Source organism: Enoplosus armatus, chromosome 17 (genome assembly GCF_043641665.1).
Source record: "Enoplosus armatus isolate fEnoArm2 chromosome 17, fEnoArm2.hap1, whole genome shotgun sequence".
In the NCBI taxonomy this organism is placed as follows: domain Eukaryota; kingdom Metazoa; phylum Chordata; class Actinopteri; order Centrarchiformes; family Enoplosidae; genus Enoplosus; species Enoplosus armatus.
In genome coordinates this window covers 6,867,961-6,884,855 of record NC_092196.1, presented here as the reverse complement: position 1 = coordinate 6,884,855, position 16,895 = coordinate 6,867,961, and the positions used below count along the sequence as shown (strand labels likewise).

Here is a 16,895-nt window from a genome sequence, read left to right as displayed (position 1 = left end):
CACAATTTAAAAGAGGACTGTGCAACAAGCAAGCACACAACTGACATAACAGAAGGTCTTCTTAAAACTACACTTTGACAGTGGGACCCTCCTCAAGATGGGGCCTCAAATTCAGGTAATAAAGCAGGACCCACGTTAAGGTCCATGTCACATCAGTTGATTCTGTGTTTTATGCATATTCTCAAATAGATTATAGATTAAATTAGCACAAACTAGTTTGCACAAAGTTGGCCTGGAGATTTCGGCTGTGCCTGAATTTCTGGGCAGCTGCCCATTTGGCCTGGTTGATTATTCAGCCTTGCATACATGGACCCATATGAATGTTTTGGCAGCTCAAAAACCTAATTTGTAATATGCAGCCTGGGGTGCTTCACAAATACAAAATATGAGGCGGCCTCCTTATGCCGTGCCACAATTTGGAGGAAAAGAGCATTAATCTAAGAAATGTATTATTGTTATCTAGTCTGGTATTAACTTCAGTCATTAAGGTCATCTGGGGCTGTCATAGCTTTGCCTCCACCAGTAATGTCCTTTCTTTCTATGGTCAAAAAGCTACCACCAGAGGGCGACAAAATCAACAGCACAGGCACATTTTTGGATTACCGGGAGGAACCATTCTGCCGGTCGCAGAAAAGAGGGGAAATTTTAAAGACGGACCAACATGGCGGCAAAATTAAAGCAAAATAACTGAAAGGTGTGTAATTAACCGGTAATTAATTATAGTTTTCATGTGCGAATAAAGTTAAGACTAAATCGAGAAAATTCACCAGCTCTCTTCTGTGTCCATGACAACATATTCAGTAATTTACAGTAACGTTAAGGCCAATATAATCTGACAGCGGACGTAAACGTTAGCTTGCTAGCTCATCGCTCGTTAACTGTAGCTTTCTATTAAGAGCCACTGGAAAGTTAGTTAGTAAGCTGGTAACACTTAATTATGTGGGGTGAAATCGAGCCTCCCGTTAAAACGCAGCCGACTTCGTGTGAGAGTGAAGACAAGAGCGAATTACCAGAAGAACCGGTGACACGACCGCGAAGATGTGACTTGAACCGACCCACGGACGCCCAGCAGCCGCCGCAAGACACCCAGGCGACCCAGGTGAGACCAGCGGCATCAGCTCTGTTTTACATATGCACAAACATCTGTTCACTACGCTCTGTTGTTTGATGGTGAACAATCATCATTCTGCTTTACTGATTGTGTTCCTGCTTGTCATACAGTACGTGAGCCAGGCTGAGTCCCGTTGTGTACATGACATGGTGGAGGCCATAGCCATGAGTGGAAGCCCAGTGAAGAGCCAGCAGATAGGAGAGGCTGAACTGACCCTGAAGGAGCGCAGAGAGGAGCTACTGCATCAGTACAGGACCAGACCACTGGTGTTCCTGGAGAGGTACCATGTATGTGCACACAACTCAATGTGTGTTTGTGTTTGACCACACGATTGTGTGTTTATATACACGGTTGAAAAGAAACCTTAGTTTAGGACAAGGCTCAATCTCATATTTTCCGTCCCCCTTTTCCAGGCCTGCCTGAAGCCCCAGAACCTGTCAGCGTTTGCCCACGTCTGCACGGATCCACGGGCTCAGCACTACAGCAAAGTGATACAAAGACGATCTGCAGCATGCACCAACAGGATCAGGGTGCGAAACCAGCGCTACGCTGCCCTCAGGGCTCTGCAGACAGGTAGGGGCTTTTTTTCAACTAAAACGTTGTAGACAGAGTCGTACCAGTTGAGACTTATTTAATTCAAGAATTGTCCAGATTCTCTCAAGGCTCTGCTTTGTAAAACCCTAACTCTTTTTACCGTAGCTGTGTTGAAAATGACTGTACATCACATTCTTAAATGGTGCTGCAGAGCAATATGAATATATAGTTCAGTACAAGTTTTTAAAGGGTTCGTTTACACAAATGATATTATAATATAACACATTTTCCACTTGCCACTAGCGGTATCAGATAGTTTTGGTTTTACTTGGCAAGATTTTAGACATCCTCTGCTGAGATATCCGCTGCCACCTAACAATCTCTACACCAATCACTGGTAGTCTTGTAATGTGTACTGTAGATGAAGTATGTTAATGGTGTGTTTTTCTGCCCCACCTCCTGCTCTAGAGGGTCAGTATTTCAGTGAGGAACAGATGCGGATGAGGGAGCCGCTGCTGTATGAACAATATATTGGCCAGTACCTGACTGATGAGGAGGTATAGTTGTTTTATTTTATAATTAGCAGTTCACTTTAGGTAGTTTAAAAAAAAAATCAGAATTTCATTTCTGAATGACTAATGTTTTAGGTGCTGGAGCGCTCCCAGGAGGCCATGCAGGACGATGCACAGGGGGGGCCAGGGGCACCAGCAGGAGGTACGGGAGGGCTCGCCCACCTCCTCCTAAACTCCTACCAGGAGCGTCTCATCCAGGCTCGTCTGCAGGAGGAGCAGGAGAGAGAGGATGGAGCACAGGAGGAGGAGGAGGATGAAGAAGACGATGGTGAGAGAGGATGAGGGGTGGAGCTGAAGTTATGAAACAAATGTGAAGTGAAGAGACGAACAAGAAAACTGGGTCTTTCTTTCTTCCTTCCTCTGGCTGCTCCCCTCTCTGTTCTGTTCATCATCACGTGTCTCTCTCTGTGTTCCTGCTGTAGACAACGCTGTCCAGCAGAAGGAGTGGGAGCCCAACCCAGAGGAGAAGGCTCTGCTCAGGGAGGAGTTCATCAGTCAGATGCACCAGCGCTTCCTAGATGGCAAAGACAAGGATTTCAACTACAGGTCACACCACCACAGAATCCTGTAAGGTTTTTTAAAATATTCTACTGAAGTTAAATGTTACATTTGTCCTAATGTGTGTGTGTGTGTGTGTGTGTGTGTGTGTGTGTGTGTGTGTGGCCATTACAGTGAGGTGGATGAGAACCCAGACTATGACAACTTGGACATAGTCAGCAGAGATGCAGAGGATAAATACTTTGATGACGATGATGATGATGAAGAGGAAGAAGATGAGGTGGAAAATGACGACGAGGAAGAAAATATGACAGAATAGTGGCTGCAGTTGGAGTAGTAATAACTGTTTTGACTGAACTGTAAATACAAATGTACAAAATGAGGGTATGATCTCTATTTTTTATGTTACTCATGAATACAAACACAGCTGGAAATAAATATTGTTTTTGGGTCTATTTTTACAAAACTCACAGAAGCCAAACAAATGACAAATCCATCAACTGTACACAGTAAATATAGATCCTACTGTGTTTCACTGACACTAATGATGAATTGGATTTTGGCTAGATGGAGTAGTAGTAGTAGTAGTAGTAGTAGTATAACTGTCCCACACCCAGACAGAATGAGACATGTTGTGTCCTGCTTGGAGTCAGACTCTACCTGAATGTAAATACAAGAAGCTGAGGGAACCTGCTTTACTGTTAATTTGGCTAAATAAATCAGTGTCATTATTTGGAAGTGTTTATAACAAGGCGTACTGAGTCCTGTGTTTGTGCAGAGGGTTAGTTGGAAGGGCACAAATATAGAGCTCTTCTTACTACAGGGCTCTATGTTTGTGCCCTTAAGGGACCAGATGACTGCAGTTTTCTATCCATCTTGTTTACGTCCTGCACACATAACATTTCTGTGTCAATCTACAAGACCAAGGATATTATAATCGTACAAGAGCAAGTAAAGTTTTGTCTGACAAACACGCTTTAATAAATTACACACAATGGATTCCAAAAATACATTTCCTCCCCACAAGCCTAAAACATTTTTACCAAGACGAAAAATGGCTTCATTTCCAGAATGTTTCTCTTTCTTTTCAATGCACGCAGACAAGTGGACGAATGAAAATTAGTCACGTAAAGATCTGTCACTTTTAAGAAAGCAAAAAAAAAAGCGTATCATGTCCGAGGAAAACTCCATAGCTCGTCCTGAACTGTTTAGTTGATCCATAATCTGTTTGGCATGACAGGCCTGACCTGGCAGCGTAAAGTAGTTGCTATGAGATGGAACAGTTCAGGCAAAGACTTACACGCACATTTTATAGAAGGTGTGCCGGGATTGCTCGACAACAACAAATGGAAAAACATGGCATCAAACATGACGTCACTGCCAAAGTCCTTTCAAGACTTGCCACAAAAAATGTGGTTCGGTTCTCCAGTGGTTGTTTTGGTTGCTTCAAGTTTGTAGTAGGTAAATCAATCTGTCCTCAACTGAGGGGGAGCCAGACACAGACCAGTATTTTACCAGCTGCCATTGTAGGTAGTTCAGGTAGGTAACCAGTAAACGTTCTCAGTGATTAAATGTCCTATTGCAACCTTCAGCTTTACAATAAACAATTTCATTTTCGAAGTTCCTTTATTTTCAGAGCGTAGTACTCCTCTTGTAACTTCAAGACTTTCAGTTGCAGTTTGATTTTCTCTCTCCTCAGTAGATCAAGGTCCATCGTGTCCAGATTACAGCTAGAGGACGGACCCGGCACCACGTCGGAGGACGGAGCGCTGCCTGAGGCTTGGGTTGTCTGGGGAACCCTGTGGAAGAAAAAAATATTTCACGGCCTTGCATGCAAATTAAGCATCTTTGTTTCAATCTAAATAATGTGACTGTTAGACCTTACCCTGTGTCCAGCTTCATCAGTTGTAATCCTGCTCCATCGTGGCCAGAGGTGGTGGCATCTGTGCTCTCATATGTACACACACCCAGGGGGGGGGCACCACCTGTACAGTGAGTAGAAATGTTCCAAATACAAATATTAAGACAAATCCTTGACATATTAAACCATCTTACCACTAAAGGAACTGTGAAATCGTTGTTTGATGCGAACCTGTGGTGTTTGTCACAGTGAACAGCACAGGGGAGGAACTGAGGCTGCTGACGTCTCCACTTTCAGGTTTGACGTCGAGAGACGAGGTAGCTGGTGCAGACAGAGGTGTGGGAGAATTTCCTGTTTCAGTTTTGATTGTTCTCTGTCCATCTTCTTTTCTTTCATTACTTTGTGTGAACTCCTCTCCACTTTCTTCCTCAACACCTCCAACAACGGGTGGGTGCGACATCTGTGAGGCATCAATGGGTGTGGATGCTGTGACGGAGGGGTCATCTGTTGCAGAGCCGTTGTGTTCTCTCTCCTCTTCCCTTTGTGCTCCCTTGACCAATAACTTACACCAACCGTCTGTTCACAAATACAACCGAGCTTACAGAACAGAAGCACTTGAATTACAAAGTCAAATAATGCTGTGGAATTAGCTTTCTTGACATTTGGTATGAGCATCGCCCCACAAATTAATCACACTGATTTGATCACACTGCTCATACTCTAATAAACTTGGTTTGCTTGAGTAGGACAATTATTACAATAATATTATTTAATACAAACCTGAATTTTCCATGGATTTGGACTGACAAGCACTCTTTGCCTGAAACTAAAGCACATACAGAATCATCAGAGCACTATTCAGTGGTACAAAGTGATACCACCAACGGAGCTAGCGGTTCCTCTGTGAAGCTGACTCTCTGTTTTATTTGGAGTAATGAAAAGCCTCCACAAGATGACCGGATGACATGCACAACATGTTACAGTAGTACGCAGTGTTATTATTATTATTATTATTAAAGAACTTAAGACCAGAATCTGACTTTTTAACTTTCTTTTTGTACTTTCCCAAAGAAATGATTATACCCTCAAATGTATATTGTTGGAGAAAAAAAACACAGCATGGAAGAAGCATAAAACAACAATAAAACAGAAAAACAAACTCTGGCTGGTTAAGGCTTAGATGGTGAACATGGTTATTATAATTATATCTGCTAGTTTAGCACGTTAGCATGCTGACACTTGCTAATTAACACTAAACGCTCATGTGAATGTCATTACTTTTGTAGGTATTTAGTCTTAATCCAAAGTATTTGACAAATTAATATTTTGACCTGATGATGGCGCTAGATGAAACGCTAAGGGATCACTAAAGTTATTACAGTTTATCCTGAGGGGGGGGGGGGGCATTGATGTGTGTATTAAGTTTCATGGCAATCCATCCAACAGTAGTTGAAGCATTTCACACAAACCATAAATGTTAACCTCGCGGTGATGCTAGAAGAAAAGTCAGAAATCACCAAAGCCGTTAAGTTTCATCCACTGGGGACCATGAATGGTGGAGTGGTGCAGTGAGACCAACATTTCCATCCGTTGAGCCGCTAGCATGGCTGTGTCTTCTCAAGTCTTTTGAGACGTGTTACAGAGGAGGATGCACTCACACAAAGAAGGAAACGACTCCACTGTTTCTCTCCATCTTACCTCTGGAAGCCTTTCGATGATAACTTTTGCTGTCTTCTGCAATGCATTTTCTCGAATTTTCTCGGATGTTGACGTCTCCCTTTCTGAGAGAAGAAGAGTGATATTCATACATGGACAAAAAAAGCGCTCAGTAGCCTACCATGCTAACATTTATTTCAATAGTTCTACAGATGATGACTCCGGTAGGAAACGTCACCTTCAGAAACGCTGTCGTCTTTGTCGTTATCGGCAACAGCAGGCATATCCTCATCCTCCATTTCTCCCTTTTCCATTTGATCTTCCTCTTCTTCACTCTTGTTAACTCCTGAGTCTACAACCTCTCCTCCATTTTCAGGCCCTACCCTTTCTTCCTCTCCCTCCTCTGTCTCCAGTGCCAGTTCTTCATCTGAAACATCATCTTCCTGAGTTCCTTCTGCGGCCTCTATTTCTAACTCTTTGACAGGGATATAATAATGTGTACACTTTAAGTGATCGTTCAGTACTGCGTGGTAGGTCTAAACACTGAATAAAGGTCAAATGACTAATATGAACTTGGCATGCACACTTCTGGTTTAAGTTACAGTTATAAGAAAGGGCAGACAAACCTTTAGTGGGGCTCTCTGATATGCGACTGAAAGACAGCATTTTCATTTGCTGGGAGAAAAAAGTAAAGTAGGACTCATCATCACTATCAAGGTTACATGAATTTGTTTTACAGCAGTATCACATTGTATTCTGACGTTCAGTTACCTTTTTCTTAGTTCTTCTCCTTTTGAATCCCTTGGTGGTTAAGGAACCTTGCTGTTACAATAGTGAGAATTTGTTTGTTATGATTTTCTTGAGTAAAGAAAAGTACACTCAAAAAAAATATATATATATCTTACCTCAAACCAAAACTGCAGAGGCTTATTTTCATAGAAAATACTTGCTTTCCATTTTTTACTGGAGCCTTTCCCCCCCAACTCTTCGAAGGTAGGGGGGAAAAACCACCCGTCATCATACTCAATACACGCCTCACCTAAACAGAGCAACACAGGTTAGACACCGAAAAAGTTAGGGGACGAAAGAATAAAGGAATAAGATGTGATTATGTCTTCGTGAATTATGAGTATTTCCACTCACCCCTGTGCAGCTTCTCCACATCCAGGGTGCCCTTTTTGTTTCCACAGGTTACAGACAGTCCTAGAGTTGGCACAAATCGACATAATTGCCACACACACAGTTGACTTTCAGCATTTTCCTTAGCAGTACTCTTCAATGCACCTTTGCATCTTGTTTTTTAATCTTCATATTGTTCTACAGAAGATAAACGGAGGCTCAAAGTGTCACGTGGCTCTAAAGACTCACTGTTTTTTTGCATTCTCTGCTTGTGGGTGTTCTGGGTTGACGGGCCGGGCTGCTCATTGTCTTCTTCATCTTCTTCTTCCTCCTCCTCATCATCATCATCATCATCATCATCATCATCACCATCATCTTCAATATATCTGACTCTCTTTACTTTCCTTAGGGTAATTCTCCTCTCCCAATCTTCCCCATCTTCTTCTTCTTCTTCTTCTTCTTCTTCTTCTCTTTCTTCTTCTTCTTCCCAAATGTCTCCTGACCGAGTTCTTTTCCGTTCCATTGAAAGGCCTTGTTACTTGGACTCACTTAGTATTCACCTGAGAAGTACAATCTCAAAAACAGAAGAACAGGATAATATCTTTGTGGCATCATTTTCTTTTTGTTTTGGTCTGTGTGACTCAAAGGGAAAAAAGAATCTGCTGTCCTCCCAATGGCACGGCTGGGTGTATCCAGAGAGTTCATATGTTCATTTTTAACACGTGTATATATGTATCATTATCACTGTCATTTTATATGGCCTATGCATTTTAAGTGGGACTTAACTATCATTAGGGACACCAGTCACCCAGCTCACTCCTTACCCTCACCACACCCATGTACATTTATGAAAGTTTAGAAAAATGGTGCTTATCTAACAACCCTCCTGTTGGACGACAGCCTAAATGATACAACAATGACTTCTTCGGATTAACTTTGGATTTTAGTGTTTTAAATTGTCTTACGTACAAATACAAGAATGTATGGATTCCTGTACTTTCCATGCAAATAACAATACACTTGAACATCCCACACTCATTTTCAATTTATAGACTGCTCCCAGTAAACGGCAAAGTCCATATTCCAAAATAAAAGTAAAAATACATAGACCTCACATCCACTGCGGGACAGGTTCTCATCATTTCTTTCTTTGATATAAAAAATAATTCCAACCACTGAAATACTGCAAGACGCAATACAATCTGATCACGGCCTATTTTATTGTGTGAATATTAAATATCTATCCATATTATAAAGTTATATCTGGAGGGATGGAGAGCGCGAAAACAAGGTAGATATACAGGCAGTGAGACATAATTCCACATAGGCATATATGTTCATAATGTTACAGCATAAAATGGGCATAATGAGCAAAGATTTAAATGACAAAAGTTATCCCAGGTCCCATATCTGATATAAAAAATAGAATAAAATAGAATAATCTAGTCCTGTATGTCTTCAGTAGGCTACTTTACGCTGCACCATTTGAACAACGCATTCATATAATGACGCCTTTATCAGGCATGTCTGGCTGCTATGACTGGTGTCTTACAGCAAACATACTTAATCAAACACACGCTGCATTACGCAATCATGTCTGTTTATTATGACCTAGTACAATTTTCTTCCTCACAAAACTACATGAAACCATCAAAACAACTTCACATTTGTTCAAAACTCAACAGAATATCCACAAGAAGTCAGAAAGCAGTGTCTTACCTCTGCAGCCCGTCAACAGAGGAAATGAAACAGAAAGTATGAATGGGAGACACTCCCACAAAATTACAGAAACACCACAATGAGGTTGAGCTGACTTTGAAGGCCCACCCAGCAGTGATACGTTAAAGCTACCACCAGAGGGCTCTGTCATATGAAGATCAGGAGGGGCCACAGGAGAGGCAGACCACACATTCAACCTATTACAGTTCTGATAGTGTATGAGAGGTAAGCATGAGTGTGTGTGTGTGTGTGTGTGTAACAGCCTCACATGTAACAATTACTACAGATATTTCTTTCTTTCAATCACATTTATAGTCACATTACTGCACACTGCAAAATAATCATAAAATATACGGAATAATTGCCTGAATAAATCATTTATTTTTTAATTTCTACACTTAGTAAGTCTCTAGTAAACACATTATAGCTTTTTAGTAGTGTTTACAGTTGTGTGAGGGGGGATTTAGTGTTGTTCATGAGAGAGGGAAAAAAGCTATAAAAACATGTTGTTGAGTGTTTTCTATTTATGGTTTTTGGAATTCTCTGGAATAAAATCCATTACATTCATTGAACATCCATCATAGACTCGTGTAATAGATGACTCATTCCTAACAATGCTTTGCTATCTCAAAACACAGCTATTCAGTTTTCTTAGAAAGCCATGGTACCTTTCCTGAAATAGATGAAAACTCCCTGAAGAAGACCAAAATCAAAATGATCATTACCGCTAGAGGCCACATAGCTGGTGCATGGAGAGCCCAACCTACCAGTCCTATTCCTCCCAGGAGCAGGATGAATCTCAAAATGCTCCAAATGTTGGAGTTCTTCCGGATCTCTTTCTCTGCAGCCAGCCTCGCCTTGTCCTCCTCTTTCCTCCACAGCTCCTTCTTCTTCACCTCCAGCTCTTCCCCCCGGTGATGCTCCTGCAGCGCCTTCTCCTTGCTGCTGATCTCAGCGTTTCTCTCCGCCAGGATGCTCTCCTGTCTTTCCCTAATCTTCTTCTCCTCTTTGGGATACAGGGCTGCTTTGTAGTGATCCCCTCCGTTCAGGGCCACCATGGTCTGGATCTTTGCTATGAAGCTGGTCACCTGCGCCTGGTCCTGCGGGTCCTTGTTGTTGAAGACGTGGAAGCCGCCGCCACACTTGCTTATGAAGTTGCGGAGGTCGGCGTCACTGTCTGTGATGATGCCGTTTATTGTTTTTCCATCCAAGCGATCCCCATGGGTGAACAGCACGATGGTGTAGTCCCACACACTTGGGCCAAACTTTGCTTCGATCAGTGCGTTGGTATCTTGATCCTCCTGAGTCATCCTTCCTATAGGGACCACTAACACAAAGGCGTGAGGTCCTCCTTCCTGGAGTTTGACACTCTTCAGAATCTCTCGCACAATTACCTCCTTCTTGCGGTCTGTCTCAAAAAAGCCGGGCGTGTCAATCACAGCGACGGACACATCCTTGACTTTCCCATTCACTTCGACAGGCACATCCCTAACCGTCCCAACCTCCTTTTCACAGTATGGAGTGACTCTCGCCAGCTTCATGTCAGATTTGAACACATGTCGCCCGAGGAGGGTGTTCCCACTCGAGCTCTTGCCTACCCCACTCTTCCCAAGAAGCATGATCCTCAAGGGCTCTGTGAATTCAACAAACAGGAAATATTTTACTGCAGTTTTTTAGGTTTTTTTTTCTTAAATGCAAACTTGTCATTTCTGTACTTATTGCATTGTTTCATTACATTTTCACAACATTTCGGATGTTCAGCATTTGAAATTATTTATTTATTTAGGTTTTGCATCATTACCCCAACTTCTTTCACAACAATCACTACTGAAACTGTCACTATCATTTGAAACATGTAACTAAAAATGCTACCTTTAAACTTATTATGTTCCTATCTTATGTTCAACAGTAGTACTCTATAGCTAACTGACATCTAATTACTACTATACTCATTGTGGCTGTACTAAGTGGCTTAGCTGCTTAGCTTTGTTGGCTAAGTAGCATAAAAGAGATAGACTCTTACTTTAATATTTGCTAGTTTAATAAATAATGATAGGTGTACCTTTAATAAATATATTATGATTGGTGGCAAACTGCAATTATTCATCTTTGTGTGGAATTCAAATACTTATTCTGTGCAAAACTATGAAGATAGCATATATATATATTTTTTAAAAACTACTGATTCTAATAAGGGTCAATGTTGACCCACATGTTTATCACATAGAATCAACATTATTTACCTAGCCATATTTTACGCAGAGAAAAGCAGAAGAGTAACACGCAAAAACTATAACTGAGACAAATGCAGGACATGAGGTTTTCTGATTGGTACTAAGGTAGCAAGCTAGGTAGCTTTAGTTAGAGGTATGTCTTTACTTGGTTTGCCGTCAGAGCTGCCTGAGCTAAACTGAGCTAAATCAGTTTCCCCCTGCTCCTTTTTTTCAGACCAGCCTGCAGCTGTTCAACAACATGTGCTAAAAAAAAGTGAGACGTGATCAAAAACTCCTGTGATGAGTAACAAAGTCACGGGTTGTCCCATAAAAAACTCAAATCCTTCCAATAAAGTTCATTTATTTCATTTAGTTTTATTTTAAATCTGTTGGCTTTTGTCTTTGTGGGCAGCTCAAAACAGAAAGACTTACTGAAAGAGTTTATTGTCATACTTACGTTCCCCCAGGTCCTCTTGCTCTGCTCTAGGTATGCTGTCAGGGATCATGGCAGGAACAGATCTGGCTATTGTGTTTTCACCCAATCTGCCAACTACCATGTCTGATGTAGGTGTTTCTGGGTAACAGTTCAAGTCTCACTGGTCTTAGTGAAGTTTCTTTGTTCAGATCAGTCCTCTTGCCAGCTTCTTTCCTGCTGCTGCCGTGTAAAATGAAAATGAAAGCATGCAATGAGGGCAGGACTCTGACTCAAGAGTTAAAAGTTAGTGTCGTGCTGAGGTTCAAAGGACATGACTATTGGCTTAAAAGTACAACGTAATGTGCAGTAAAACTTCTTTGTAGCTTCTTTGAAACAGTAATCATTTAAAGTTGAAATACAGTGCCGTCATGGTAACAACGAAACCCTTCTTTGTTGTCTTATTGGTTGTTAGTTGATGGAAAGTTTATCAAAAGCACCATCCAGTGGCCAATACATTTTATTGATTTTGAAGATGTCTATAGAGATTCATGATAAGCCTCTGGGAGTTCAGTATCTAAGAGAAGACAGGACCACATATTTCCAGTCCATCTTACACCGATACTCACGTGGCTATTTGCTGTATTTGTTCGTCCTGTCCATGCTGGCCGTGAAGAGACACCTGTATAATGTCAGTGTTTAAAGCAGTTTCTGAGTAACAGGTCAAGTCCCACTGGTCTTAGTAAAGCTTCTTTCCTGCCGCTGCCGAGTCAAATGAAAGTGAAAGTGTGCAGAGGAAATGTAGGCCAGGACACTGACAGTTAAAGGTTTCACAAGTTCAGAGGTTAAATAGTATAAAACCTCCAAATAACAGAGCGCCTTACAAGTACAACATAATGTGCTGTAAAACTTTTATATTTGAAACAGTAACAATTTAGAGTAGGAACACAATGCATTCATGGTGAAAAATGAAATCATTCTTTTGTATTACTTGTTAATTGATGGAAACCAAATGAAAGTCACACACTGCATCTCACCGTGTCCTGATAATCTGCGTCGAGATTTCTGACTGGGTGGATGACCTCATTCACTGCAGTGAAATGAATTCATGTATATATAAATATAACACTGGAACAGCCTTTGATTCGTTGTTGAATTCTAAGGGCCACACTTTTCAAAAACAGACACTAGCTTCTGCTTCACTTTAGAAAGCATTTTAGCACAAAACGAGGACTCTCAAGGACGTTAGAGCTATCATAGTCTTTACTGTGGAAGTACTTGGAGAACATGGTACTGATTCCTTAAGTTTCTTAAGCGATCACTGTTTGCCCAGCGCAAACGGTGACATCATTTTAACATCATCAAGCAGTAATGAGATGTCATAGGGATTATCATTTTACTTTAAACCACTCAGACAACATCTTAATTAACTGAAGGTTCAAGGAGAATGATTTTATTTGATGTTAGTGCAGCAAACTGTAATGCACCAAAATGTAAAGCATGTAACAACAACACCCCGTTTCACTCGTATCCTTCCTTTAGAAAAGTGAGCAGTTCATGTGTCAAGTTCAGCAGAGTAAAACCGTTTTCAGCAGCGTTATGGAGTATTAAGAAGCTTTCAGCATGATCTCAGGATGGGAAAAAAAAGGTTACAGAGCCCCTGCATCACTTCCGATCAGCCAGTCTCTGCAGGAGGGCGATGACTGTGTCTTGTTTGGAGGAGAGCAGCTCCAGGGCCGTGGCTATCCTCCCGAGGGACTCCGTCATCCGTACCTCCCTCCGCTCGCGCCTCTTCTCTCTGGCCTCCACCCTGCGGCGAGCCACCCGATCCAGGTAGGCCTGCTCCTCCTGCCGCTTCAGAATCTCCTGGAACAAAGCGGCGCTGGTTGGCTCCTCGTTTCCTTTCTGGTTCTGTCCTTCAGCTCCTGACACGGCTGTAGCAGATAATGAGGTGGAAAGAGAAGAAGTAAGGCAGGAGGAAGTAGGGGGGAAAGGGGAGGAGAGGCCGAGGAGATTCTGATTGTTGCTAAGTGGCGCATTGCTGAGGCGAAAGGGTATGACACCTGGTGAGAACGATTGAGCTTTACGGCCTACGTAGCGAGATGTGTTCAGCTCTGTGTTACTGGTCGAGCCAAGGGAAGGGGAAGTGGAAGCTGTCTCTGTAAAACAAGGCGAGGAGATAAAAGATGGAGATGGCACAATGGTGGCTGGATGAATACCGGTTGTAACAATGTCACTGTTGAGGACGATCAGAGGCTTGAGCTCTGGCGCATTTGTTGGGCTAATGGTCGGTGCAGTCATTGAGGTAATGGCAGCAGTGCTACTGATGATTTGACTGCTGATGGCCCCCTGACCCACTGGTGACTCCACACCACCAGTCGAAGCAAAGTCCCCGTTAGGGCGGATGATGGTGGTGGGCTGCGGGACCTGTGGTTTTGCAGCAATCTTTGCCAAAGGACCAGGCAGCGCAGAAACAGCGTTGCCACCTTTGTTTCTTTTGTTGTTGGTGACCTGAGTGCCAACAGTGTCACAGAGCGTGGCATCCATCAACTAAAGACAGACACAAAGAGATAGAGACAGGAGATAAACAACCCAGGTTACTTGTGGCACCCAGATCAGGTGATAATCATTCACACGATAGAGCAGTCCATTCATACACTGGGCTCCATATGCTGCTGACTGCTACTAACTGGCCAAGGACCGGGCTTTTGAAACTACAGTATACTGTTTCTCCACAGAAGCAAATTGCACATACTATAAACCCTTTGAACAGCACTGTTTTACCAATAAAATCCTTAATTGATAACTGTCAATGACTCCTTCTTCATTCCCCATTTGTAACACTAAAGATTTATATCAAACCTTGGTTTGTTTCTGTAGTTCGTCCTCGGAGTTGAAGAGGCTAACAAGTCCTTACAAACAGACCATTCGCTAAGCCCCGCCCCCCTTAGATACTGTTGCTACAGTATGTGGTTGCTATGCTGTGATTGGACAATCACTGTTGGAGGGCGGAGTTTAGCAAACAGTAAATTCCATTTGTCTTTCAGGTGAAATGTGCAAAGCTCAGAGACATATTCACATGTTTCTGGTGCTGTCTAGTCTGTATATATTTCTTTATTTATATTACACTTTGACAAAGGGGAAGTGGGATGTTTATTCTGACTAATTGTAACTTTTCTCCAAAAAAACATCTGCTTGCACAACAATCTGTATAAACATGTTACTGTTACTGTTGGAAGTTGGTTTCTGGGTCAGACCTGATCCAGTTCAATTTCCCGAGCCAGTTGCAAGTCCAAATTAGCTCCAAGATTATTTATAACTATAAGAAGTGTTTGATGTTATTTCATCCAACCTTTGGGGGGACTTTTCACTGTGTAGGCAGGAAACACTTCCTACTTTTCCTACTATCAGACTTACATCAAAGAACTCCCAGGACGTTTTAGCGTGTCCCGTCTCCCGGCTGCGGTCTTTGACCCTCTTGTATGTGACAATGAGGTTGTTCCACTTGCGGCGGATCTTTTCGACAGGAAGCACGTGCCCCTTGGAGGCCATCTCCTCCTGGACGCTCTGGAAGAGCTGTGAGCGTTCCCGAGTCTCATACAGGCCCCAGCGGCGGCCAACGGCCTCGATCAGACACAGAACAGCTTTGGAGGAGAAATCGGAGCCGGAGGGAAGCGCCTTCTCTGAAGGAGCAGGGGGCATCGCTGAAGCTGGGAGGAGGACACAGGTGATATGTAGAGCGGTAAGGATGAGGGTGTATTGAAATATATTTAAACGACCATGAAAAGCAGCAAAACCAGCTTCTTTCTATAAGCAATGGGATCCTACATGAGCACACTATTTGCTGCCAAAGTTAATACCAGGTTTGGTTATTTCATGCGAGATTTTCTCCATTTCTGTTTTTACCTGTGTTCTTCCTGCTGGTTTGAAGTGGGCGGGCCTTTACTCCAATACTCCAATCAGGATTTAGCAACATCTGAATGAGAATCTGCTGACAGCTGTCAGTTTTTGAGCATTAAAATATTAATAAATTATACCTAACGTTATGGAGGAAAACCTAAGATTTGAACACAAGTTTTCAGGGGCTTTAACATGAAATAGGCTGGAAATATATCATCCTTTCTATGTAAATTCTATTAGGAGCTCCCTCCTCACCATTGAAAGATATACAGCACATTTCTGGGATCTAAATACAGTGTCATTAACCAGCAAAGGTTGAGAAACCGTCCTTTAAGAGCTTTAGATCTAATTAGATTCATTTAATTCATTTTTCACTGCCACATAATTTTGGTTGCGTTCGTTTTAGGTGACGAAGGTCACTTGTGAGAGTTCATCATTTCTTACGCAGAAGAGTTCAAACTCCTGTGCACCTGTCAGGTTGTACATGCTGTATGTATGGAACATGTGTTGTATTTCATTCTGATGATAGGAGTCCTTGCAAGAGCTCACCCTGACAACAATCACAACAGTAGAAGGAAGATCCTCTCACACTGATGCACTCACCTGGCGCTATCTTCAGGTAAGTTTTTCCATCTCCTGATGTGGTGAAGAAGCGGTCTGTGCTCACAGGATCTGATGGTGAGACAGACCAAAGACACATGGTCATCATGACAGAGCGACACATTTATATTGGTCATTTAAAAACGGAAATGAACCGTCCAATGCGACATCCTTTATTGTAATTTGCACTGTAAGGATAAAAAGATAAAGCCACGGGAACATTACTATAAAACAACTCCGCACTCACACAGCAGTACAGGAGTAGTTGTTGTGGCTGCTTGCAGCTCTGTGTCAGCCAGCTCCTCTGCAGTCTGATCCACTCCTCCTCCTCCTCCTCCTCCTCTGCATGCGGTATCTCCGCAGGGCGCAGGCGACTCCTGGCTGCCCAAAACCAGCGCAGATGTGTTCTCATCGACCGCTTCGGTTTTCACGTGCATGATTGCGACGTCGCTGCCGCCTCCTTGCAGATTTTCCTCCATGGCTGACACAGAAACAGTTTGTGTGTCAGCCAAATGGAGGAGAGAGAGAGAGAGAGAGAGAGAGAGAGAGAGAGAGAGAGAGAGTGTTTGTCTGCGCAGGCGTTGAATTGGGAGAAAGTTTGGAGATCGCGGATGTCAGTCGGCGATGCGGAGTTCAGCTTCGGGTTGGTGCTAAGGTCATGACTCCCGCGCTCCAGGTCAGTTATGTGCGTGATGGACAA

General features: G+C 42.6%; 3 protein-coding genes across 5 annotated transcripts; 1 reads left to right on the top strand and 2 right to left on the bottom strand.

Moving 5' to 3' along the window:
- Positions 1–10: 10 nt before the first annotated feature.
- On the top strand, positions 11–3,444 carry ccdc97 (coiled-coil domain containing 97). 2 transcript variants are annotated; one of them, XM_070923552.1, is made up of 8 exons: positions 11–115; positions 553–1,099; positions 1,222–1,398; positions 1,525–1,684; positions 2,114–2,202; positions 2,293–2,485; positions 2,640–2,763; positions 2,890–3,444. In XM_070923552.1, the coding sequence occupies exons 2-8, from the start codon at positions 938–940 to the stop codon at positions 3,032–3,034; spliced, it is 1,050 nt and encodes a 349-aa protein (XP_070779653.1). In that variant the 5' UTR covers positions 11–115; positions 553–937; the 3' UTR covers positions 3,035–3,444. The 2 variants fall into 2 exon arrangements, with proteins under 2 accessions (XP_070779653.1, XP_070779652.1); XM_070923551.1 differs by having other exon boundaries at positions 2,640–2,784.
- Positions 3,445–3,678: 234 nt separating this feature from the next.
- LOC139300316 (cilia- and flagella-associated protein 251-like) lies at positions 3,679–7,922 on the bottom strand. Of its 2 annotated transcripts, XM_070923361.1 has the most exons (11): positions 7,601–7,922; positions 7,376–7,435; positions 7,138–7,271; positions 7,004–7,054; positions 6,859–6,907; positions 6,471–6,707; positions 6,275–6,357; positions 5,357–5,402; positions 4,808–5,152; positions 4,601–4,700; positions 3,679–4,514 (listed from the first exon to the last, which is right to left on the bottom strand). In XM_070923361.1, exons 1-11 carry the CDS (start codon positions 7,872–7,874, stop codon positions 4,325–4,327), a joined length of 1,569 nt encoding a protein of 522 aa, XP_070779462.1. In that variant the 5' UTR covers positions 7,875–7,922; the 3' UTR covers positions 3,679–4,324. The 2 variants fall into 2 exon arrangements, with proteins under 2 accessions (XP_070779462.1, XP_070779464.1); XM_070923363.1 differs by lacking the exon at positions 6,471–6,707.
- Positions 7,923–8,934: 1,012 nt separating this feature from the next.
- Positions 8,935–11,852, bottom strand: LOC139300436 (GTPase IMAP family member 7-like). Its single transcript, XM_070923543.1, has 2 exons — positions 11,741–11,852; positions 8,935–10,703 (listed from the first exon to the last, which is right to left on the bottom strand). Exons 1-2 carry the CDS (start codon positions 11,838–11,840, stop codon positions 9,709–9,711), a joined length of 1,095 nt encoding a protein of 364 aa, XP_070779644.1. The 5' UTR covers positions 11,841–11,852; the 3' UTR covers positions 8,935–9,708.
- Between the last annotated feature and the right edge of the window lie 5,043 nt (positions 11,853–16,895).